The 24,879-nt window shown below is 37.2% G+C and overlaps 1 protein-coding gene across 1 annotated transcript in view; it reads right to left on the bottom strand.

Annotated features, from left to right (window-relative positions):
• The window catches only part of CPS1 (carbamoyl-phosphate synthase 1), a 129,260-nt gene that overhangs the window by 17,794 nt on the left and 86,587 nt on the right, over positions 1 to 24,879 (bottom strand). Inside the window, exons 23-32 of the mRNA XM_043577723.1 lie at positions 24,399 to 24,464; positions 23,882 to 23,945; positions 21,774 to 21,955; positions 14,910 to 15,104; positions 14,421 to 14,488; positions 12,681 to 12,756; positions 7,287 to 7,364; positions 4,380 to 4,487; positions 2,138 to 2,227; positions 414 to 584 (exon numbers count right to left, since the gene is read on the bottom strand). Coding sequence (XP_043433658.1) covers positions 414 to 584; positions 2,138 to 2,227; positions 4,380 to 4,487; positions 7,287 to 7,364; positions 12,681 to 12,756; positions 14,421 to 14,488; positions 14,910 to 15,104; positions 21,774 to 21,955; positions 23,882 to 23,945; positions 24,399 to 24,464 — 1,098 coding nt within the window. The remainder of the gene's footprint in view (positions 1 to 413; positions 585 to 2,137; positions 2,228 to 4,379; positions 4,488 to 7,286; positions 7,365 to 12,680; positions 12,757 to 14,420; positions 14,489 to 14,909; positions 15,105 to 21,773; positions 21,956 to 23,881; positions 23,946 to 24,398; positions 24,465 to 24,879) is intronic.

Below are 24,879 nucleotides of genomic sequence, written 5' to 3'. Positions count from 1 at the left end.
GTTTACCAACTAAACTGACACCATCACTATGGGCCACATTAATATCATTTATAATTCACTCAGCTAGTTGGTTTTCAAGTTATGCAATTCTAAATGATTTTTTTTTAATTTTTGAAATGGATAAAAGTTCATATAAAGTTGTCTGTGGGGCAACTGCATCGTGTCATTCAAAGGAAACATCGTAAATCCCTAGTCCAGCACTTTAGTTAGAAGGTTCATGAAGTACCAAGATCTTTTTTTTTACTTTATTAAAAAAAATGTTTTAAGTAAGCTCCACATCTAGCGTGGGGAGTTGCATGCTCTTACTGTCTAAACCAACCAGGCACCCCTTGAAATTATTTTTGATGAAAAATTTTTCCTTTAATTTCCTTGAAACTTAAAAAAAATGACTAATAGATTTTGTTTAATGTTACCTTAATTGCAACATAGTCAGCAGGAATTATGGGATGGTCCAATGTTGGAAGAGGTTTCTCATCAATGTTCTCTTCAATCATCACCTTGGTGGCCACATCAATGAAGTCTACCCCCAGTGTTTTGGAAACAAAGGGGAAGGATCGAGAAGCTCTCAGGTTACACTCAATCACCTGGAGACATGACAAAATTAAAAAAAAAATAATAAGAGGATGTTGAGAGCCAATGGCAATATAAATATTCTCCCTGCCACTTGGGTTCTAGTTGTTTTTCACTGGGACCCAGCTCTTGTTTTGCCAGCCTCTGACTTCTCTTCCCACTGCTTGTACTTTGCTAACCATTTTCTTTTTAGTCACTATCTTTGAATTCTGACTTTTTTTCATCTACTTTCCACAATTTCATCCCCACACACTGCTGATAGATTTCAATGCAGAGCTCAGATAATGCCACATCCCTACCAAAAAGCCTTCACTACCAAAAGGATTCCACTGGCCATCAAATTAAACTCTAGTCCTTGAAGGCCTTCTATTCCCTTGCTTCAATATATACCTCTCTACATTATCTTATACCATTTCCCTGACCCCATTTTTACTTTCTAAGTTCACCTTCCACTATTTCCCTAGAAAAATAATTTCACTAACTAGTCACTATCTCCTAAAATATGCCAAATTTTCTCTTAGATGTTCTATGTGTAATGTCCTCTCTACCTTCCTTTACTTGTCAATATTCCAGCTATTCTTTAAGATCCAGTTTAAAATATAAAATCTTCTTTGAAATCCACCTCAAACCAGGTATATGGCACCCAGATACATGTGTGGGCACATACATGTGCATACACACACACACACACACACACACATACACACACACACACACACAATCTAGCAGACATGCTCTCTCTGTTCTGGGACTCCAATACCATCGATTTGCACATTCCTCCCACCAGTTATACTCTAACTTGTGTTACAGTTATCTGCAAAGTCCTCTTCTTCCCAGTCCTCACCACATTGAATATCTTTGAAAGCAGAGACTGTTGTTTACACATTGTTATTACCACCTTATGCCTTCACGTAGTAGATGCTGAACCAATAGCGGTTACTGATTGGTTACATTAAATTAATTAAGACTAGTGTAGGGGCATCTGTGTGGCTCAGTCAGTTAAGCGTCCGACTTCAGCTCAGGTCATGACCTCACAGTCCGTGAGTTCAAGCCCCACGTCGGGCTCTGTGCTGACAGCTCATAGCCTGGAGCCTGCTTCAGATTCTGTGTCTCCCTCTCTCTCTGCCCTTCCCCTGCTCATGCTCTGTCTCTCTCTGTTTCAAAAATAAATAAAAGCATTAAAAAAAAAAAAGACTAGTCTAGTTGATTTAACTACTTTTGGTAAACAGGATCTAAAACCTCAGTGCAAGTAATTTGTGACCATTCTACATATTCAGATTACTGTGCCCATCTATACTACACTGTACAGGGCAGACAGTGATCTTCTTTCTCAGCAGATCAGAGTGCTTTATGTAACTGTGACTGACAGATCAGTGCCACCAAGGGCCTGTGTCTTCAAACAAGGCAGGCATTATATGCTGTGCAACAACCCACACTCAGACACAAATAGCAGCAGGAGTCTCAGTTGCTCTGTGATTGTGCTCATGGAGAAGATTACCAGAGGGACACGGACCGACATAAGCTGACACAGCTGTGGTGTTCTCTCAAGCACCTTGGCATTTCTTACCAAGACGTCATTTCCTTTGACAAGAAACTGGACGTTGAATGGACCAGAGATGGCAAAGGCCTTTGCAATCTTTCGGGTAGCATCCTTCACCTAGATCCAAAGGACAATGATAGTAGTGCTAAAGAGCATACCTTAGATGGAAAACACAATGAAAAAGCTACAGCACCTTAAAGTTAGGTTTCTTTAATTTCTCTTTAAGGAGAGCTACATCTCCACTAATAACCGTAACAATAATAATGGCGATAATAATAAGAGAAGTCACTAGTAGGCGTCTGCTAACAAAATAATAATGTGCACTAAATATCCGTAACAGGCTAGCAAGGAAGAGAACACATAATTTTACAAAATTATCTTTCTGCCAAAGGTCTCTATCTAGCCACCGTTATATGCTCTGGTTTTACTTTGAGGGCTAAATAATTCTTTCAGTCTGGGTGCTTCAGCACCAGAAACTGCAGTCCAAACTGTCTATTAATCTCCTGACCTACCTGCTGAGAAGAGCAGGCCCTGAAATGACAAAGCACTCAAAGCAAAGAGACCAGAGAGATTTCCTTGATGTACTTTTTCTCTTGCTCTGGACTCTACAAGGGTAGATATTATGTTCAGAAAAAAATGATGTTTCCTTGCAGGGAGGTTCTGCATGTCACATATACAAACCCTTGTATCCAACCAGAGCCAGATGGTACCCATGCAATGCGGGGCCACTGGCAGCAAGAAACGAGAGCACCTCATTCATTACTTTCACAAGAGAGATTCAGCAACTACACTGGTCATTAGAGGAAGTAGAGTCCGTGGTACATCGAACTCTGAGGGATTTGGAAAAATCTGAGTTCTTGAGGTCAATTATACCGATATGAGAAACTGAAGTACACTTGAAATCTGAGGACAATGTTCTCTTATGAGACTGGTGTTACAACATAACCTACTACCTTCACCTTCTAGAACAAGGTAAGATCTTCAGAATCCTGCCCAACATATACCTAGCCAGATAGGCCTGCCTAGATTTTGATGGCAGGATTATTGGAAAGGTTCACTGAAAAAGCCTAGACTGACCTAACATACCTAAAGACTAAGGAATGTCCACGTGAATTATCTAAGATGATGGTCTCTGAGAACACCTAGCAGTGCCTATTTAGTACTGAGGCATCATTCTTGGGAAGATCTTTAAAGCAATGTTTCCAAAAGAAAGGTTCAAAAAGACATATCAGAAAGTGCTGGTTTGAGATGAGAGTTAGGGTAGAAGTGAAAACATAGGTTCCAGAAGGTTCCTATATGACTGCTGCATCCCTGCTTCTAACTGAAAAACAGAGCTTTACATGCTGCTCACCTAAGTGGCTCTCAAAACATTGGAATCACCTGCAGTAGTGTTCTCCAAATGGGATCCCCAAACCAATAGCAACAGAAACAGCATCACTTGGGGACTTGTTAAAAATGAAAATCTTGGGGCGCCTGGGTGGTGCAGTCGGTTAAGCGTCCGACTTCAGCCAGGTCACGATCTCGCGGTCCGGGAGTTCGAGCCCCGCGTCGGGCTCTGGGCTGATGGCTCAGAGCCTGGAGCCTGTTTCCGATTCTGTGTCTCCCTCTCTCTCTGCCCCTCCCCCGTTCATGCTCTGTCTCTCTCTGTCCCAAAAATAAATAAGCGTTGAAAAAAAATTTTTAAAAAAAAATGAAAATCTTGGGGCCCTGCTTAGAAGTACTTAACAGAAACTGGGGATAGGGTCCAGCAATCTATATTTTAGCAAGTTAGCCAGGCTGTTATGGCACCACTGAAGTTCAAGAATCACTACACTAGCATACAACCAAGTGGGCTCAAAAGGGCAGGAAGGAGGGGTGCCTGGGTGGCTCAGTTGGTTAAACATCTGAATTTGATCTTGGCTCAGGTCATGATCTCATGGTTCATGAGTTCGAGCCCCATGTTGGGCTCTGCACTGATAGCACAGAGCATGCTTGGGATTCTCTCTCTCCCTCTCTCTCTCTCTCTCTCTGCCCCTCCTCCACTTATGCTCTCTCTCTCTCTCTCTCTCTCTCTCTCTCAATAAATAAATAAATAAATAAATAAATAAACTTATTTTTTTAAAGGGCAAGAAGGAAATTGTTATCTCTAAAATATCCAGCAGACTCAGAGCAAGAAAGTTCCCCTTATAACACACTTCACCTGGGGCATGTCCTACATTACTCCTTAGTTAAAAACATTTTTTTTTTAATTTTTGCCTTTCCCCTTGCACTTTTATTTATAGATGATGACCTTTTCAATGGCTCCTTGGCTGATGGTTTGTGTGGGCAGCATCAGAGTGGCATCTCCTGAGTGTACACCTGCATCTTCCACATGTTCAGAAATGGCATGGGAGATAACCTGGCCAAAAGAAGATTTCAGAAAGAGTTGTCAGGCACCTATTTCAGTGAAGCTACTGCCTCACCACTCACTCCCCCGCAAAACCCCGCCATTCTAACAGATGCCTAGAGCATTGACTAGTTCCTTCGCTCAGTCCTTGATGAGAGGAATATGAAGGGCTGCACATGTAGACTTAGACACCTCCCTGTGCAGTGACAGACTGCCCCAGGGCAGCTGACAGTGGCTGAGCTGACCTCCCTCCTCCAATGACTGGAATGGGTACAAATAATAGGAAAAGAGGACAACTAAAGTGACTCATGTTGACTTTTAAGAATAGGAAACAAGCATTTGGGAGGCACAGGAGGGATCTTTATCTTTTCCTTCCAGATTAGGTTTTAGACACTGGAAAAGAAAAGATGGGAGAGGTGAATAGCTGGGTGTATGTTACAACTTAGGTGGACCAGAAAGAAGGCCTCAGATCTAAAGATTAAGAGATTTTTAAATTGAAATTTGAGAGGGCACCTGGGTGGCTCAATCGGTTAAGCATCTGCTTTTGCCTCAGGTTATGATCTCACGGGTTCATGATTTCAAGCCCCACATCAGGCTCTGTGCTGACAGATCAGAGCCTGGAGCCTGCTTTGAATTCTGTGTCTCCCTCTCTCTGTCCCTCCCCTGCTTGTGCTTTGTCTCTCTCTTTCTTAAAAATAAACATTAAAAAAAATTGAAATTTGATAAAGAAGGGAAGCAAGAGGCAATTATTCTTGTCTTCTCTTAGAGGTGAGGAGACTAAAGCAATATAAGAAGAAATAATCCAAGTGCATGTGACTCCTGTATGGCCAACTCAGGATTTTCAAGCCTTATCTGTCACATTCCAAAGTTTATGGTCTCAGTCGCCATAACCTGAATGTTAATTCTACATGTGTCTTTGGGAAATGATAAAGCTGACTGTGGGGGAGAATAACTGGGCAACTGTAAAAAAACAAATAAATTACAGACATGATTTGTTTATCAGATTTATAAATGACTTAAAGCAGAGTAACATTTGAGTTTCCTGCTGTCACTTATGAGCTCTGTGACCTGGGCAAGGTACTTTATCTTGCAGGCTTGGTTTCTGATAAGACAGTGCTAACAATGGTATCTGTCTCACAGAATGTTTATAAGGATAAGAACGAACACGTATTCAGTGTTTGACATGATATTTAGCGCATAGTAAGAACTCAGATTTTTTTAATAGTGTCTAGAGATGGGGAGGCAATATTGCCACTGAGCTCTGAAAAAAATCATAATGTAGCTGAAGTACTATGTCCATTTCTGAGTGTGACTGTTTAAAAATTATGTGAATAACCTGGATCATTTCCAAAAGAAGGAGTCCAGGCTGATAAGCAATGGTTGATGTCTGAGAGAAGCTTAGGTTAAGAGCATATCCTAGCAAATTGGAACCAAATCAGGCCAATAGACCAGCATTACTTTACCAGCACAATATTTGAAAAAGCACAAATTTCTCTAGGCCAGTCTTACATTCTCCACTTTGACACTGGTATGATTACATCCCTCTTATGTTATACCTGAGTATTAAAATACTTAAAATGTTGAAAGGGGGAAAGATTAACCATATGCTCTACAATTCTGGAGGCCAGAGGTCAGAAATAAAAAAATTCTAGGGAAGCAGACTTTACTTCAAAAGAAGAAATAAATGAGATGTCTATCTATCTATCTATCTATCTATCTATCTATCTATCTATCTATATCTTTTAACCTGACAACTTTCTGTGTTCTGTTAAACAGAAAACAGGTGAGCATTTTCTGGTGATGCTGTAAAGAGAATTCTCATCCTTGGGGGTGTGGGGTTAAAATAAATGATTTCAAGGGTGCTTAAGCTCAGGATTGTATGATTCTGTGGTATGAAGTCATCATTACTGTGTATATATGTATATATGTGTGTGTGTGTATGTATATATATCACAGCATATGTTTTATATATGTATGTTCATGCAACATGCAGATAACCCTACTTTGAACTGTTAATCTGGAAGACAAAAAAGCCAAAAAGAAGATTTAACATTTTCAGTAGTGTTTTGAAGTATTTACAAAGTAGAAAATGAAGAACAACTTTTTTATTTTTCATTAAAGCAAATAAAATGACATGGAGTCCCTAAAACATAACTTCCTATATTTCAAGATAAATCATAAGTGCCTTATTAGTGTACCAGGCAAACTAAAGGAAAGCATTTCTCACATCTTCATTTTTCCCTGAAGTTGGAGGCATTCATTGTGTTAGCAATACAAGATGTGATTTGGTAAACAAATTTTATGTTATTATCCTTATCTACCCCACTCTGTTGAGTTTTGTCTTTATTAATGCAATAAAAAAAAAGTGGAGGCTGGGAAATCAAGAGAGGAGAAAAACTAGGGATTCAATCAGGAACTTCAGAAAGCAAAGTATTGGATGTTTTTATAATACTCGTTGAAACATAAAAGGAAACCCACAGACAAAAGAAAATGAGAGAAAAATCTATCAAAAAGAATGATGAATACAGGATGATAATTAATTTTGAATATCATCAAAGAGGAATTCTAATAGCTTAAAACACAGGATATATGACTCCCATGACACATCAACTAAATTGTCAGTGAAACTGAAATTTTTTTTTGGACTGAGCAGCTTGTCCACTATTATTAGAGACATGTTTTGTAGAAATAATGACCTCTAATCTGTGTTGTTTCAAAACCGCTAAGGAAAAAAACAAAACAAAACAAAACAAAACAAAACAAAACCCGATGGGAAGGCACGGATCTAGGATATAGGGATAAAACACTTACTCTTCCATCTTTGCCAACAGCGTCCATTTCTACTTCCCGGGCCCCCTCGATGAACTTTGTCAGCACCACTGGGTGTTCCTGTCATCAAGGAAAACAGAAGGGCAGAATCTTTAGCTGACAGTATGTGTACAGTGTCAGGTAAAAATTGTATACCTTAAGCAAATCCCAGGGTAATACTTGCAAAAATCTTAATGCCAAACACATTACACAAACTCATTAGCCAGTTTGTTCAGTAAGAACAAGGTCATTCTCTGCTTTCAGTGAGGCAGACGGTCTTTCTTCAGTTTTGAGTACTCAGTGAATTGAACGTGAGGGCTGAAATTTCAAATATAGACTTTTAAGTGAGTGAGAGAAAAGAGGGGGCCAAGGAGAGGGTCCACTGGGGGTCCCATCTCTGTTCCCAGAGTTATGAATATCTCTCTATTTTATTTATAATTTTATATATATTATTTATATATATTTATATTATACATAATATATATATTATATTTATATATTTATATTATATATATTATTTATATAACATATATATAATACATAACATATATATGTATATGTGTGTGTATATATATATATATATATATATATATATATATATATAGGTTCAAGTTCTTTCTCTCTTCTACACTCATCTTTTCCAAGCACTGTAAGGTCCTACATCAGTTCTCTCCAGGAGACTGCAAGAGAACTTAGGAGAATCTCATTATTTTGTTGAGGTTTTGTTAGGTCAAAGGTGGCCTCTGTTACTTGGAACGGACATGCTCTAAACCATTTCTAACACGTGGCATTTGCAACATTTCACTTTATTAATCTTAAAAGGTCCTTCCTTTCTCCACTGTTTTAGACCCTTCTCATGCCCCATTCCCAGCTCTTTCATGACAGTGCAGTGATGCCCTCCACACCTGGATAACTGCTTGCTTTCTCCAGATGAAATGAAGAGGTTGACTGAGGAGCTCCAGGGTTCATGTATCTCCTCTCCTGTTTGCCCCCAGCGCCCGCAAGTTGCACCACTTGTTTGCTTACCAGACCCTGCTGTTACCCGAACCATGCCTCTCTTCTCCATGTGCACCCCACCTTCTCTCCTCAGCTTCATCTTTCAAACCTCAACTCTTCCTTCAAGGCCTGACTCAGATGCTGCCTCCTTCCCTCAGCCTTCTCCAAACATCTTCTTTTCCTCTGAACACAAGCTCCTTTGGGCCGCTATCATAGAGTTCATCTCATGCATATGTATTACATTTCATATACTTTGTCTCCTTTAGAACACTTGAAATGAAAAGGAATTTTGTGGAAAATTTGAAACCACCAATGTTTTATGCCATAAATAAAATTCTCTCTTCTATTAAAGAGGCCAATTTCCATACTTCATTTTCTTCAAAAGCTGACTAGATATGTAGCTGTTTATTAGCCAAGAAAACAAAAAAGATTTCTTTCCATCTCTGTTCCCTCTTCTTTAAATACCCAAAGTTTCCCTCAGCAGGCTTGCTGGAGCTGTGTTAAGAACTATATGGTATTTCTTCTGTATTATGACTATAATAGCATAATCGAAAGAAAGAAAAGTTTACCAGCTATCTTAGCTTCTCTAGCCAATCCTGAGACAGGGATCCTTGTTCAGGTGATTTATGGAGGGAGTCAGAAAAGCAGGATTGGGTGGGGGGGGGGGGCACCTAGGTGGCTCGGTCGATTAAGCATCCAGTTCTTGATTTTGGCTCAGGTCATGATCTTGCAGTTCGTGAGATTGAGCCCTGCCTCAGGCTCTGTTTTGATAGCATGGACCTTGCTTAGGATTCTCTCTCTCCCTCTCTCTCTGCCCATCTCTCTCTCTCTCTCTCTCTCTCTCTCTCTCTCTCTCTCTCAAAATAAATAAACATTTGAAAAGAAAGAAAGAAAGAAAGAAAGAAAGAAAGAAAGAAAGAAAGAAAAAGAGAAAGAAAGAAAGAAAGAAAGAAAGAAAGAAAGAAAGAAAGAAAGGGAAAGTGAGAAAGAAAGAGAGAAAGGAAGAGAAAGAAAGAGAGAGAGAAAGGGAAGCTGGATGGGGCAGCAGGAAGAAGCTAGTAAATCTATGGTCTCAGTGGAGACTGAATTTGGCCTTACCCCCTAGGGAGCTCTGGAACACGAACTGCAACACAGAGTAAGTCCCATCTTGAGGCAAAGGTCACTCACTGTCTAGTGTTTTCAGGGTGGTGGTGATGTGAGGGATCTTGACTCCTTGTTGATGAAGCTCTCATCCGACTGAGGATAGTTACCCAGAGAAGTGTAGCTGGTAAGTGTTATCAGCTATCACTACTGTTAGGGATAGGTGCTTCCACAGGTAAAGGGATCTGAGTGGGGGAATAATAGCATCCACCATCCTGGACATTTGAACAAATCTATGAAATAGTCCTCACCACGTTGAGGAAGAAAATTTCTGTTTTTTTTTAAGTTTATTTATTTGAGAGAGACAAGAGACAGCATGAGTGGGGGAGGGGCAGGGAGAGAGGGAGATAGACAACCCCAAGCAGGCTCCTCACTGTCAGTGTAGTCTGACTCGGGGCTCAAACTCATGAACCATGAGATCATGACCTGAACCAAAAAAACAAGAGTCAGATGCTTAACTGACTGAGCCACACAGGCACCCCAGGAAAGACAATTTCTTAATAAATTTCTATTTTTCTGCAGCACTATACATTGTTGGCCTTCTTAAAATAGTTTCTTCCATTTATTTCCATAAACTACCTTTTCCTGCTTCTCTGTCAGGCTCCTTCATGTTCTTCTTTCTCTGGTCAGTCCTTAAATGCGGGTATCCCTCTTGTCTCTGCTTTAGCTATTCTTCTTCCTCTATACTGTCTCCTTGGTGATTGCTTCCATTCTTGAGACTCTGACTAAAATGATATATTTATTTCCAAAACTATATGTACATTTCTATCACTAGCCATGACGTTGATTCTCGATTTAAAATCTGTATAACCCACTGCTTTTGAAGCATCTCCACTTGGATTTCTCATAGGCACCTTATACAAAAGGTCAAAAATTAAATATATAACTCCTTCTCTAAAATTTCTCCTTCTCCCATGTTCTCTATTTTAATAAATGGTACCACCATCCATCCAGTTGTCCAAGGCAGAAGCTCAGGAATCATCCTTTATCAGATACTCTTTCACCGTCTACTTCCTTCTATTCACTAATTGCCTTCAATGACCATTTCAATATTTCTAGAATGTATGTATGTCACTTTATCTTTACTATTATTACTCTGATCCAAGACACTGTCATCTCTAATCTGAACTATAGCAACAGCCCCTAACCTTCTTCCGTGAATTCAGTCTTGCCCCAGAATTCACTCTCCATACTCTAGTATGACTAAAATCAGAAATTACGACTAAAATCCAAACTCAGTATAACTGACAAGGTTCTCTTTATCTGCTCCCTACCGAATCTATCTTCTCCTCTACCATGTTTGGTGTCCTAGCCATATACTGAATCCTTTAACAGTTTCTAGAAACCCCATGCTCTTTCTCAGTTTTGAACCTTTACTTTACTCTACTTTCTTCTATTTACACCCACAATATAAACCTTTCATCCAGTTAATTCTAAATAAACCATTTTAAATTAATTTAAAAAGCCCTTTTTTAGGGATGTATCTCATTTACACTCTTCCTCAGTATCTTGTATTTTATTATATCAATACTTATTATATTTAATTCTAATTATTTGAAGCTTCATGTCCCTAGTAAAGAGAGTCCTCTGTGAGAGCAGACCGTATCTCTCTTTGTATGAATGTAGCCTCTGATACTGAGAACAATGCCATTATATAGCAGGTGGTAAACATGAATGAATACATAAATAGATGAATGATTGATAGGATCTATCTTTACTCCAGAGTCACTGAACTGAGTATTCCAGATTCTGCTGGAGTTTGATGGGAATCCTTGAACCAGAATGTACTCAGTCAGGACATCTCCATTATAAAACTTTGGTCCAGTGTGGGTTCCATCCATATGCTAGCAGTAAAATATATATATTTAAAATATTCTATGAATAGAGGTCCTGCAAGATCCAGTGTTCCAGACAGAAAAGAGAGGACACCTGTCTTATCATTCACATGAGACCAGCTGGGTGTAACTGGTTTCTCAGAAGGGGAGTTTGCCTGGACCCTTGCAGGAAGTGAAATAGAGAAGAGGACTGTGTCTTGCTCCCAGGCACATTAATGAAAACTGGCCCACTGGAGAGATTCCCTCCTCAGCCATAGACTTTCAAACCGAATCAAAATCTATTTGGTTTTCTTCTTTTACATTCTTTGTCTTTCTCACCCTTTATCCTTAGCTACTTTCTTTACTGCTCCAATGTCCTTGGGGGGCAACCACCACACAGAAATGAGGTCTGGATTCATGAGGAGGCACAGACCATGTTCTTTTATTCCTCTTTGAAATGCTTCAGACTTTACTCTTCAGCTCCCTCCAAATTCTACTTGCCAAACATCAAACTCTTCTCTATGAGTTGTGCTCTCTCTCTCTCTCTTTTTTTTAAAACCCAACAAGCTTTTGAAAGCTTTTTAAAAGGCAAATATTACTTTTATCCTTCACAGTACAAGGTCTGCAGATCAATAACACTACTGGGTAAATCTTAAATGGATCACACCGAGGTAATACCAAGGGATAAAATAAAAGCTGAGGGCAGTGGAGGAAAGTAGTTAAATCACTACAAAATTATAAACATTTTTATTAACTGGCAAATGGAATGTACCAAAATGAAAAAAAAAATCAATAAGTGAGCAAAGGGGTTTACTATTAAAAATGCAGGGTTGGGGCACCTGGGTATCTCAGTCGGTTGAGGGTCTGACTCTTGATATCAGCTCAGGTCATGATCTCACAGTTTGTGGGATAGAGCCCCGTGATAGGCTCCACGCTGGAATCCTGCTTGGGATTGTCTCTCTCCCTCTCTCTCTGCCCTCGCTACTCACTCTCTCAAAATAAATAAACATTTTAAAAATTTAAAAAAAATAATAAAATTGCAGGGTTGACTAAGGCAAAGTTTCTCCAAGTGTGAGAATTAAAAATCAGGAAAGCCTTCACTGATAGATAATGAGCTTGATCGGGCAGTCCTTGAGGCTGAGAACCCCAGGGATAACTTGACTAGCATCTAACTTATGAACAGTCAAGAATGTTTATCCAGGCTCACTCCTGGAGTCTAAAACCATATAAATGTTGCGACGAAACATGCACTGGTCTTCTTCTTGCACTAACCCTAAGGATCTAAATACAGTTAAATGCATTTGAGTTTTCTTATTTCCACATATAGGAGACTAATGGGTAGGAAATAAAAGGGAAAACCACTCTAACATCGTGTGAAAAGAAAAACCTATGAAATAAGATAGCAACTATCAGAAGTAAAAGTCACCAGGAAGAAATCAGACACTACCTGTGAGACTCTAGTGGCCTCCTCCAGGAATTTTTTCATCTCATCCTCAGAGAATACCACGTTCATGGCTGACCCACTGGAAATGAGAGGAGGACAAGTCAGTTTCTTTCATCACTTTGGAAATAAAGCATTCTGGTCTTGACTGCTTCTCAGAACAGTTCCAGGCAACCTCTAGTTCCAGTCTGGACTGAGTAAGAACTTGCTTTTTTTCTAAATTAAGACTTTACTCCATTTAATCATCAGAACGATCAACAAAAGAGTCACCCAAGTTGGGGGTGAGAACTGTGATAATGTCCAAAGAGAACCACATAGCTCTAGAGATGGCAGTAACTCAAAGTTTGTCCTTTCTGATTCCGTGTTTTCACTCTGCTGGTTCCAGGAGATTCTTAAATGTTAAAAACATTCATCCCAGGATCTAGCTATTCTTTCCCCGTTTCTTCAGAGGTCATTGCCAATGGCTGATCTTACCCACAGGTCTGCTGTCAAAGCAGGTCATTCTACTACCAGCCAGGTTACAAAAGAATAAAATTTTTAGTAACATTTGCAAATATAATGTACAGGAACTGACTGAAAGGTATTCAACTGTGTCCTTCTCACTAACTGCTTGAGAAAGAACGCTGACATCAATTTACACTGAATTTTGATATTTTCAAAGTGAGATGGGAAGGCAGGAAAGAAGGAGGAATAAAAGAAGGGAAAGAATAAGGAAGAAACACACTACTTTCCACTTCTTTTTAAAAAGCATTTTCTTTACCTTTTCTACTCCATTACAAAATTTTGCATAAAGAGGTCTCAATGTCTAAGACAGGAAGGCTAAGGCAATAACATTGTTAATTCACAGTGTAGGAAACTGGAACAAAGAGACAGATTGCAGAGATCAGAAAGGCAGCACAGTAGTCAAAGCTGCTTTCTGCAACCCTCCCTTAAATGTCTGCGTGTTGTTTAAATTAATTTGCATTAATACCTCAATGAAGAAGTATTATTTGACTGTGATTTACACAAAATGTCATTTAAATAAAAAGGACAGTTTTCCACCTCATTTTAAATTTTTCATTGTTTTAAAGGACCCCATCTCAAATTCCATTTACACTTTCAAATGGTGCACAGCAAATTGTGTGTCTCTTATTATCCCCTGTTCAGTGAAGTAGGTGCTTACATGTGGTAACATCTGAAGAGATGAAGTGATAATTCAAAACTTCTCCTTTGATGATAGAACTTCGTTTCAAAGTTTAATATAAAAGATCCTCACTTTCCATGTCCCTCACCATTACAATTTATCTCTTAAAAAACGTGCTCTCAAAAACTCAAAAGTTCAGACCAGAGGCACCATCAGGAGGTGTTGACGACAGTCTGAGACCAGCTGCCATTTCTGTGTACTGGGAAGCAGATATTGGAGACAGATATCCCGGGTTTGTTCTGGCTGGTTTTCCTTTTTAGTTTTAGTTTTTTTTTTTTTTTTAATTGTTCTCTTCGCTAATTGAAACTATCCTTCCTCAATTTGGCAAGGAGATGCCGTAAGCCAGGCTTCTAAGACAGAGGATATAGACTCTCACTGTCACTCCGAGACAAACGCAGTAAACTGAAGGTCTGTGCATAGGTCCTCCATCCAGCTGTGTTGGTTTGGGGATTGTGGATGGATTTACAGATTGCACATACCAAAGTCAAGTGCAATTAGCATACAGCATGCAGTTCTGTATCTCCTGATTTTTAAATCATTACTTTGGGGGAAAGATATATTACCTCAAAACATAGGAAGGTCTCAACAAACAGGGGTAGCCCACAGACTTCGCAAATTCCAGTGCCTCGTTCTGATTGATAGAAACGACAACAACAAAATGTACAAATAGTTTAAAAGATTCAATAGCTCTGCAGAAAGATATCTTTAGAACAAGTGGTAACACAACTCTTTTTATTCTTTCTCTCAAAAGACACCATTAAAATGTAAATTGGACATTCGAGATATATAAAATTCCTAGTTTCTAATTCTATATATCAAATCCAGTTCAAAAATAGTTTGAATGTTTTTCATTGTCTGAATCTTAATGAGAATACTCCTACCAATTTGTAACCAACATTTAACCGCAATCATGGAAATATACCAGCTTTAAAGTAAAGTCACTAAGCCCACTGTCTTCTCTCTGCCCTGGAGTTAATGTCTGCAGTAGTTAACATTCATGCTACGACTCTTCAAAAGCGAACATTAAAACAGACATGTGTTTCTCTCCTTACCAAAGTGTTCACAGCTTTCCAGGGTGCCTGAGCCACCTTCAGCTCATCCAAGACAGCTGAGAAGATAGAGCGATCCTCGGCCCTGTCAATCTGCAGAGGGCTCGTGCCCATGATCTTGACACCATTCTTGTATAGAGGGACTGCCAGGTTGTTTGGAATCTGACCCCCAACTGATATGATGCAGCCCCCGCATGCCTGTAAAAGACACCCACAATATCAGCCACTGGGGCAACTTCACGGTGATTGAACAACTGCCTTCATTTCCTTAGTGAAAATGCTTACCATGCTTTGATACTTGCATTTCTCCCATCAGTGGATAATATTAAGTTATGCTACAGAGATAAACAAACTTGGTTCTTACTTTCCAAGCACTTACATGCTTAAATCTATGGAAGAGTTCCATACAATTACACATGATTACCATATCAGACTTCCACACAACTACACATGAATGTGTGGCATTTACATGCATGACAATTAGAGAAAGGAAATCTATCCAATTAATATTTTCACCATGCACTTTACACTGTAATCAAGTGTTCCTTGGACTACTGTTGTAATTTCCTAAATAGACATAGATCTCTCCTTCTCACACTCACTTCTCCTGTTCCCCTCCACCCCAGCCTTTCACATTCAGATTAATTATCCTACAAAACTGCTTCACCAAGTTACTCCTATACTTGCTTTCTCCAATGTTTCCCTTTGCCTAAAGAACAAAGTGTAAACTCACCCCTATCAACGGGACAATTAAGACTCTCCAGCTTGACCACAGGGGAAGGGAAGGAAAAATAAGATACAGAGAGGGAGACAAACCATAAGAGACTCTTAAATACAGAGAACAAACTGAGGGTTGATGGGGATGGGGAGCAGGAGGGTGGGGAAAATGGGTGATGGGCATTGAGGAGGGCATTTGTTGACATGAGCACTGGGTATTGTATGTAAGTGATGAAATGGGCTTCTACTCCAGAAGCCAAGACTACGCTGTATGTTAGTTAACTTGACAATAATAAGATAAAATAAAATAAAATAAAATAAAATAAAATAAAATAAAATATAAAATAAAATAAAATATAAAACATTAAAAAATAAGACTCTCCAGCTTTATCTGTTATTATTCTCCTCCCCTCCAAGAAGACCTCCTACTCAATGTCCCAACTGTGTGCACTCCTGCTCACAAGCATTCTGCCCCACTTAACCTTCACTGCCTTTGCTTCTTTTCTCCTTTTGTCTTCTCCCTTATCTAAACTCTACATAATCTCTCCACTAAAGTCCAGTCTAAATCTTACCTCCCATTTGTACACCCTCTCTCTTTTACTGCCACCTTGGCACCTGTCTACAGTACCCAATAAACTGATTTGAGTTTTTGTTTCCTTACTATTTGCCTGACAAGCAGTCTCTGAATCTTTAACCTTAATCTCTTATGAGCAGTCAAAACATCAAGATTTTTTTTTTAAAGTTCAAAGTCCCTTCCCATCTTAGTTCCCTCTGTGAAACTCTGTCCAGGCTTCATGTCTGTAAAATTAGAATAATAATAGCTGTTAGCTTCACAAGGTCGCTAGAAAAGTTAAATAAGATAATAAACATTAAAGGCCTCACATATTATAAGTGCATAAATACTACATTGTTATTAATATTAGAAAATATTATTATATCTGAATGGCCATTTATCTTGACATAATTTGTATTTGTTTTAATAACCTAATGAATATTAGAACTGCTGAAATAATAGATATGCACCAAATGTATTTTATCATTATTTGAAATCAGTCTGAAATACTCTTAAAAGGGATAAAGCTAATTTCTCTTTGATGAGAGAAATTATATTACTGCCTAAGCAAATACCCTGCAATTGAGTGCTTAAATGCATTGTAAACAGTATGGAAAACAATAATCCACAGTTCTGCATATTTATAAGTGCACTTAAGCTTCTTTTATCATTTTTATGTTCAATATACATCTTTGCAGAACCTTTAAGAAGATTTATTCTTCGTACTATAATAATATTTTTATTTGCTTATTATTCTTAGTTTATTAGCAGAGTTAATATTTTAGAGGCTTAAAAACTAATTCCTTGATTAAATGCATACAAAAAGTTTTTTATTTGAAAGACTTCAAAATAATTTCTAAAATTAAAAAAAAAAAAGAAGTACCAACCTATAAGCAAAAATTAGAGTACATTGCACTAAATGGGAGCTCAAAGTTTGAGTGAAAAGTCTTTAATTAATAAATACACCAATATTTTTCAAAATGTTGTATGAAATTGATTTTTATTTTTTAATAAATTAGTAACATTCAAAACAGTAATAAAATAAACTGCTACTATTCATTAAGGATATTACTATATGCCCTGGACCATCTGTTTCGACCTCCACTCTATCCCTCTGAGGTAGATACTGCTCTCCCCATTTTATAGCTCAAGAAACTAAGGCTCAGCGAAGGTGAAATGACTTACCCATATTTCACATCTACCAAATACAAAGCCAGCACTAGAACTCAATTCTTTACGTACTTTAAAGTAGCTATGCCTAACTAATAAACCAAATCTTCGAATCTTAAGCTAGCTCTATTTTTCTACCTGGTTTCAAAGATGGTTAATGTTAGAGGATACAAGGAGAGCTATTTCTAAAACATCCTTTTTGAAAGTGGTAGAAAAACTTTGTCTGCATAAAGATCATCACTGGAAAGGCAAATATATCCACAGAATGTGTTAGAGTAGCAGTTGATGGTTAAGTGCACATTTTGTCCACACAACAAAAGGAATTCAGTATAAGAGAACATGTTTGTAGGACGAAGTTAATAAAAGACAGTTTTGTGGAAGAATTCCATCTTAAATTGGCCCCAACTCTAAGCACAGAACTAGCAGGGGCTCAGGGAGAAGAACTTGGTATCCCACAAGGGCAAATTAGCATTATTATCATAACTGTTTAAGCCAAATTAGTTTTAAATAACTCACTGAAATAAAATATTTTAAAGTTCAGATATTTCACAGATTTCTAAATACTCCAGCCCAAAAATAATTCTAGTAGGGTCCCAAAGTTCCATTGATCCTACCTAGATTTGTTTGTATCTTTTTACTCAGTTTAGTTTTCTGTTTTATTTAAACTTGATTATCACTAAGCTAGGGCAACCCCACACAAGAATATTTCTGAAACAATATTCAAGCTGCAGCAACCCCGCAAATATATTTTTAGTACTTTTGTTGGTCCTTATTTTTATGGGCCAATTAAATGCTATATTATAGACAGAATGCAGGAGAGAAAATTTATCTAACAGAAATAGCATTCATGTTAATTCATTCCATTCATTCATCTTTTAACTCATTAAAAGATGGTCCTGATTTTTGTAATTTCATGTATTATCTGTAAATTATAAATCTCTACTCTTTGCACATCTGTCTATGAGATTGATCATGCTTTCTTATTTTGGAATTCACATTTTAGTAAAAAACTTTCAACACTTTAGGCAGACCCTTAAGATTATATTTAATAACAGTTAAATCAAATGCTAGGAATGAAACCCAGTTCTATTTAGAGTCATTCATTGCCTAATGGGTTTTGTCTATAATTAATTAATGTCTGTCATTCATTCATTTAACTCAAGTTGTGTTACAGAGGTACCATTGTATATATATTCATATAGTATTAGGTGTTAAAAACAGAACAATTTTCTCATTAATCAGAGTACATTTTTATGGGGTATGATCAAATAAGTTATTCATTGTAAAAGCAAGAAAAATTACTTAAGCAGGACTCAAACTAGATAGCAATATCGTAAAGTGTCAGGAATATTGCCTGGAAATTTTAGACTCAATCTGGTTTTTAATGAACAAATAAAAAAATGAGAAATGGGTCTTACATAGGGCTGGGATGTAGAATAAAATTAATGTTCATTTATATAACTTTTCAAACAATGAGTTTTCAAAGGAAAAAAGGGAATGTGAAGTTTAGACAGGATCTATGTGATTCTTATTCATTGCTGTAGCCTGTAAAGATTATTACATAGTTTATCCCTGAGAAAAAGATTTAATAATAGATCTAATAAAAGAGAAGCACAGTGTTGCAACTTCTATAAACAATGTAATAATTTTCAACTCATGTACCTCAAAAAAACTTGAGAACATCCTTTCCCTTATAAGGAATGTCCTAACCAAAACTGTGAACTAGGCAAAATACCATCTATCAAATCCAACCCTGGTAGATAGCAGACTCCAACTTCTCACTTTCTGAACCCTTCCCCACACTCAACACCCAAATTTAAAAAAAAATCAAAATGCAGATTCCTTCTCAGGGAGCAGAACCCATGGACACAATCACAAGGAATAAATGACTTAAGTTTAAAGGGCTGCTTTTTATAAAGTATAAAAAATGTCTGCAGCCAAAAGAATACATCACTGTAACATTTTCTATTAAAAAAATAAGAACAAGTAGGAAGGAGATTTTAGCACACCTAAAATCTCCTCTCACTCCACCTCTCATCAAGACTTCTTTCCTTTTTGTGTTTGTTTTTGTTTTTGTTTTTTTAAGTAGGCTCCATACACAACATGGGGTTTGAACTCATGACCCTGAGATCAAGGGTGCATGCCCTATAGACTGAACCAGCCTGCTTTACTCACAGGGCATGTCACTTTTCTGACTGCCCTTTATGTTTTCTTTAGAAGTGCTTCCTTGTTGCCATGGAAATAGCCTCGGTCCTGAACTAGACCAAGAGACCTGAACCAGGAGACCCATCATACTTTTCATTATCCTATACAACTATGTACCCTTGGAAAGCCTATCGTCCTTCTAAAGTGACTCAAATGTGTGCTTTTAATAAGTTTAGATGTGCTTCCAATTTTCTGCAGATTTACTACTGAATGTCTCAGTACCTTCAGCATCACTAGGGGCATCAAAGTTTGGATTACAGCAGTCTGTCTCCTAGAGATTGTGAGGATATACACGACAACCTCATAGAAGGAGACATATATGTTTATGTATGTATGATATGTGTATACAATAATAAAACATTTCCTGTGGGATACTCTAACAAATACATCAATGGAATGTTGTTCTTATATTCTCCAATACAAAATTTAAAAATATAGAGTACCACTATAAATGCCAATTAGCTTCAAAGAAGGGCTAATTTATCTTTTACCATCATACTGAATTCAGTTATTGTAAAAGGATCTCATTAATATCCATGTATAACTGTATCCAAAGGCAGTTGTAGAATTTTTTAATCTTTCCTTAAAACATTTCATGGTGAAATAATTATGTGTAAAATGCCTGCTGTGATTCCTATAATCCTTGTTAATATTTTCAAACAATTATGTAATTTTTCACATATTTATGTTATGGGGCCTAGTTTTATTCTAATGTCTTGAAGGTAGGGATTTGGTTTTATAGCTCTCTGCCCTTCTGAACCTAGTATTCAAGTACTCAACCTAGTACACTAAAAGGTACTCAAGATATATTTGTAGAATGCACTTGTTTTGACCCCCCCCCCCGAAATGAATCTTAAGAAATTGTTAGAAAAAAAAAAAACATGTCAGAGAGAAAAACAAAAATTGTGCATACTCTACCTAATGGTTCAATTTCATCATATGAAAAGATTAGTATACTTAGCCCCAAATAGACAACTGTGATGATATATCCATCCTTAGTTTGTCTATTTTTGTTTAATGTAATAAAATCATCATATGTTCTGGCACTGAACTCTATACTTTACAATGTTTTGCTCTATACTTTACTCTATACTTACAATAAAATCATCATATGTTCTGGCACTGAACTCTATACTTTACAACCACAAACCTTGTTATCTTCACAGAACCTGCATGTAGCACATACTTAACACTCATGTGGTTCATTAACAACACCAAAAAAAGATGAAACACAGAATTGAAGAAATTTCCACAAGTCAATGAATTGTCAAGTCAAAACTTGAATTTAAGTACTATGGCCCTCAGTATTTTTTTTTCTCAGTAACCGTATGAATATACATGGGAATGATTCTATATAGCAGGGAATTTAACTGTAATAACATCAAAAGGAACAATCACTGGACATCACTCAAATCTTCCAATAATTATTTCTTAACTGTAAAATAATTCATTTAACTTTTTCTAGAGACTTATAGTAACCTGCGATCGTAGGAATTCACAGTGAAGATATTCTCAGTAATATCAGAGGGAGAGAGGAAGAGCAACTATCAGAGAAAGCTATAAAAGTACCGAAATCATTCAGAATGAACTCATGGATCTTAAACCGAAGACTGATGGCTTCATCTCATGGCACAAAGAATTAACCGGTCCTTTGTGAACAGCTGACTTTTCTCCTCTGGGGACCACTCATTACTGAACCACAACAACACATGAACTAGAGGGAGGCTGCTTATTGTGTGTCTAGATGACCAGTGAAATCATTCTGCAAAATATTTTGGAGGGTTGTTTTGTAGTAGTTAATATGTGTTTGGCACATGTTACCAAAAGAGTTTTCAATCTAGTTGGAATGCTTAGAAAGAAAAAAATAATCACTCTGTGCCAGGGCCTCAAGACTCTAAGGCTGGGATAATTTTTTTAGAGTTTCGCTACAAAATTAGTCAGTGGAAGACACGGCAGCTCTTTCTCCTAAGGGGAATTATAACTTAAATATATATATATATATATATATATATATATATATATATATGTGTGTGTGTGTGTGTGTGTGTGTATATGTATACGTATATACATATGTGTATATATATGTATGTATACATATATACATATGTGTATATATATATATATACATCTATAAAGTATGCACTGCATATATTTTTCTTTCTTTTTTTCTTTCCTTTCTCTCTCTGTCTTTCTTTCTTTCTTTTTTTTCCCCCTCTTTTTACCTCCTGATGGTAGATATCTAGGATTCTTTCCAAAGATAACTCTTCAAAGTACAGTTTGTCACACTCATCAAAATCTGTGCTCACGGTCTCAGGGTTGCAATTCACCACTACTGTCTTCTTGCCAAGTTGACGCAGTGTGCGGATGCTGGAGACAGCACACCAATCAAATTCCACACTGCTGCCTGCAGAGACGGTGAGATTGGGAAAAGGGGTAAGAGAAACGTGAAGTTACAACACAAAGAGCAGAGAAACATATTGCCGGTCAGTCCAAGTCTAGGAAGCGAATGCCCTTTCGATGCAATTTTTTAAAATTTCAAAATGTAAATTTCAGATCCATTATGCACACTACATTAATAGTAGGAAAAACAGGGACTAATTAAACAACAATGACATGTTGGCTTGTTTTATATGCTAAGTTCTCCATTAGGTAATCTCCGTATTTGAAACATTCAGAACATCAAAGTTAGTGGGAGATAATTCTGATAAAAAAACAAAAACCCTTTTGAGGCACCTGGGTGACTCAGTTGGTTGAGCATCCAACCCTGGGTTTGAGCTCAGATCATGGTCTCATGGTCCGTGGGTTTCTGGTCCAGAGCCTGCTTGGGATTCTCTCTCTCCCTCTCCACCTACCCACCTCCCCCCCCACCGCCCGCCCCGCTTATGTGCTCACTCTCTCTCTCTCAAAAGAAAAAAAAAAAGGAACTTAAAAAATAAACTCAAAGTGAACAAACTGTCCTCAGTACACAAAAATATTTAAGCTAGTGATTGGAATGCTTGAGTTCTTGTTTTAGTTATTCCACTTGCTCTGCTATCTGAGGGCTAAACCAAATGATCCCTGAAGTGCCTTGTAGCTCTGACATATCTTGATTGATTGGAAAATCCTGTCCTTTCCAAGCATATCCTTTTAAGCTTGGCAAGGCCACCCCATGCAGAGTGAGTGACCTTCTAAAAAGTAATTCAAAGTACAATAATGGCCTAAATACCTCAAAATATCACCTCTACTGGGATGCATAGAACTGAAAGTTCTGGGATTTGTACTAATCCTTTGCATTAGGATTTTGTCTCCTAAAAACTCTTATCAGAACAGTAACTTATCCAAATATAGTAGCATGCTAATTTTCACTATCAATTAAGTATACACTTGATTATCAGCTCAGCTAGTCTGCCCTGGGTCCTAAGGTAATGCAGAATTGTCACATAAATAAGGTAAAATTTGAATAGGAAGAAAGAAAGGTCTAGAAAAGAGAAGGGTAGATCCTGATGGAAGTGTTCATGCCATTTAGCCATAGGAAACTAAGGTAGTAAAGTAATAAACACTTTTGAACTACTTCAAGATTTGGCCAAAAATTGCTAAAGTAGTATATCCAGAAGCACTTAATTATCTACAAAAAACTAAAACAAACTATGTTTAAAGTAACAGAATAAGACTACATACATTTTAAATTATACATTTTATCATTTCCATACTAGAATAATCTGCAGAGACTAAATGTTAAATACACTTGAGAAATATCATGTCTATTTAAATATATACTTTGTAACTGTAAATTATTATTATTATCTCATTATTAAATGTCTAATTTTAAGTGCTGGGTGAGATGTAAGAATTTCCAGTGGGAATGTTTTAATTAAATTCTATAATGCTCTGCCTATGAACCAATGAGAAAAGCTCTCGGCATTTGATACCAACAGACGTCATATATTCACAGATCTCATCTACAAATGTAATTTCTGGTTGATGTATAAAGTTCTTGAGAAAATATAGATCTTTGTGTAAAACTATGCCAGATGAGGAAATGTCAAAGTGCAATTCATTCCCCAACCCCAGTGAGAGGCTCAATTTCGTTCATGAGGATAAAAACATAAAAGGGTGACATAATGAAAAGGAAGAAGGAATTATAGTTGAGACCTGCAATTGAGTACGACTTCTATAACTTAATAGCTAAATAAACTTGGGCTTTACCTGTCTGAACCTCAGTTTCTGAAATTGCAAAATACTTATTATAACATCATCTATTATACATAGTTCTTGGAATAATAGAATTAACATGTGTGAAAAGTACAACATAAACTGTAAAGTCCTATGTAAATATAAGTTATCACTTTACCAATATGATATGGACCACAGCCTAACACCATCATTCCATGGTCATCGAAATTGATATCATGTTCCTGAGGAGAAAAAAAAAAGACATAGAAATTATTATGTGTTATTCTTCAATCTAATTAAACTCTTTGTCCTGTCACTGAATGTATCTTTCTCATCCTTTCTCTTATTGATGTGTGCACTGTATTAGTCTCTGGGAATCCATAAGCATAAAGTATAAACTCTACTTATTCACAAAACATAAGTTCAATATATTTTAATTAAATAGCCACGAGAACACACCACAATTGTATGTTCATGTAACCATTGTCCTTATTCTAGTTGTATTTGTTTGATTTCACCATTTTAAGGCAGTTCTGAAAAGTCAGTATAGAAATACATTATCACATCTGACCTATATAATGTCATTTTTATTACCTAGATTACTAGATAACCAAAAACACGAAAATGTATATTCCCCATGGTGACCATTTACTAAATCTGGAGCTTTCTACATACAGCAATTTGGCAGTTCCTACCTGACCATTGTAGGTAACATAGAGGTAGTTTGTTACTGATGGGTATTCTGCAGCCAGTGTATCAATCTGCAAGAAAATATAAATAAATAAATAATTACATAAATAAATAGGGATTTTAGTCCCTTTGTTATATTTTTTTCAAGAGTAAAACAATTTGCGCTGCATTCGTATTCCTTTAAGGCCTCTTATTGTCAAATATAAAAAACAATAAAAAGGTAAGTACAATTCAATTACTTTCTAATTCTGAAAATGAGGTGGGGTGGAGGAACAATGATGTAATCTAGTTATCACTTGAGCAATAAATGACAATACACACCCAGAGCATCATTGATTCATTACAGTAGTATTTCTCACATACATAACACAATCGTTATATAGTCAACTAGTTACCAGGAAGACTTACCCAGACAACTATCTAAAGCAGCTCAAATCAGAGCAAAATGACCTATATGTAAGAATGTTTTGGGTCTGCAAATGAATG

The sequence above is a fragment of the Prionailurus bengalensis genome, chromosome C1 (assembly GCF_016509475.1).
Source record: "Prionailurus bengalensis isolate Pbe53 chromosome C1, Fcat_Pben_1.1_paternal_pri, whole genome shotgun sequence".
Taxonomy (NCBI): Eukaryota; Metazoa; Chordata; class Mammalia; order Carnivora; family Felidae; genus Prionailurus; species Prionailurus bengalensis.
This window is presented reverse-complemented; position numbering and strand designations above follow the sequence as displayed.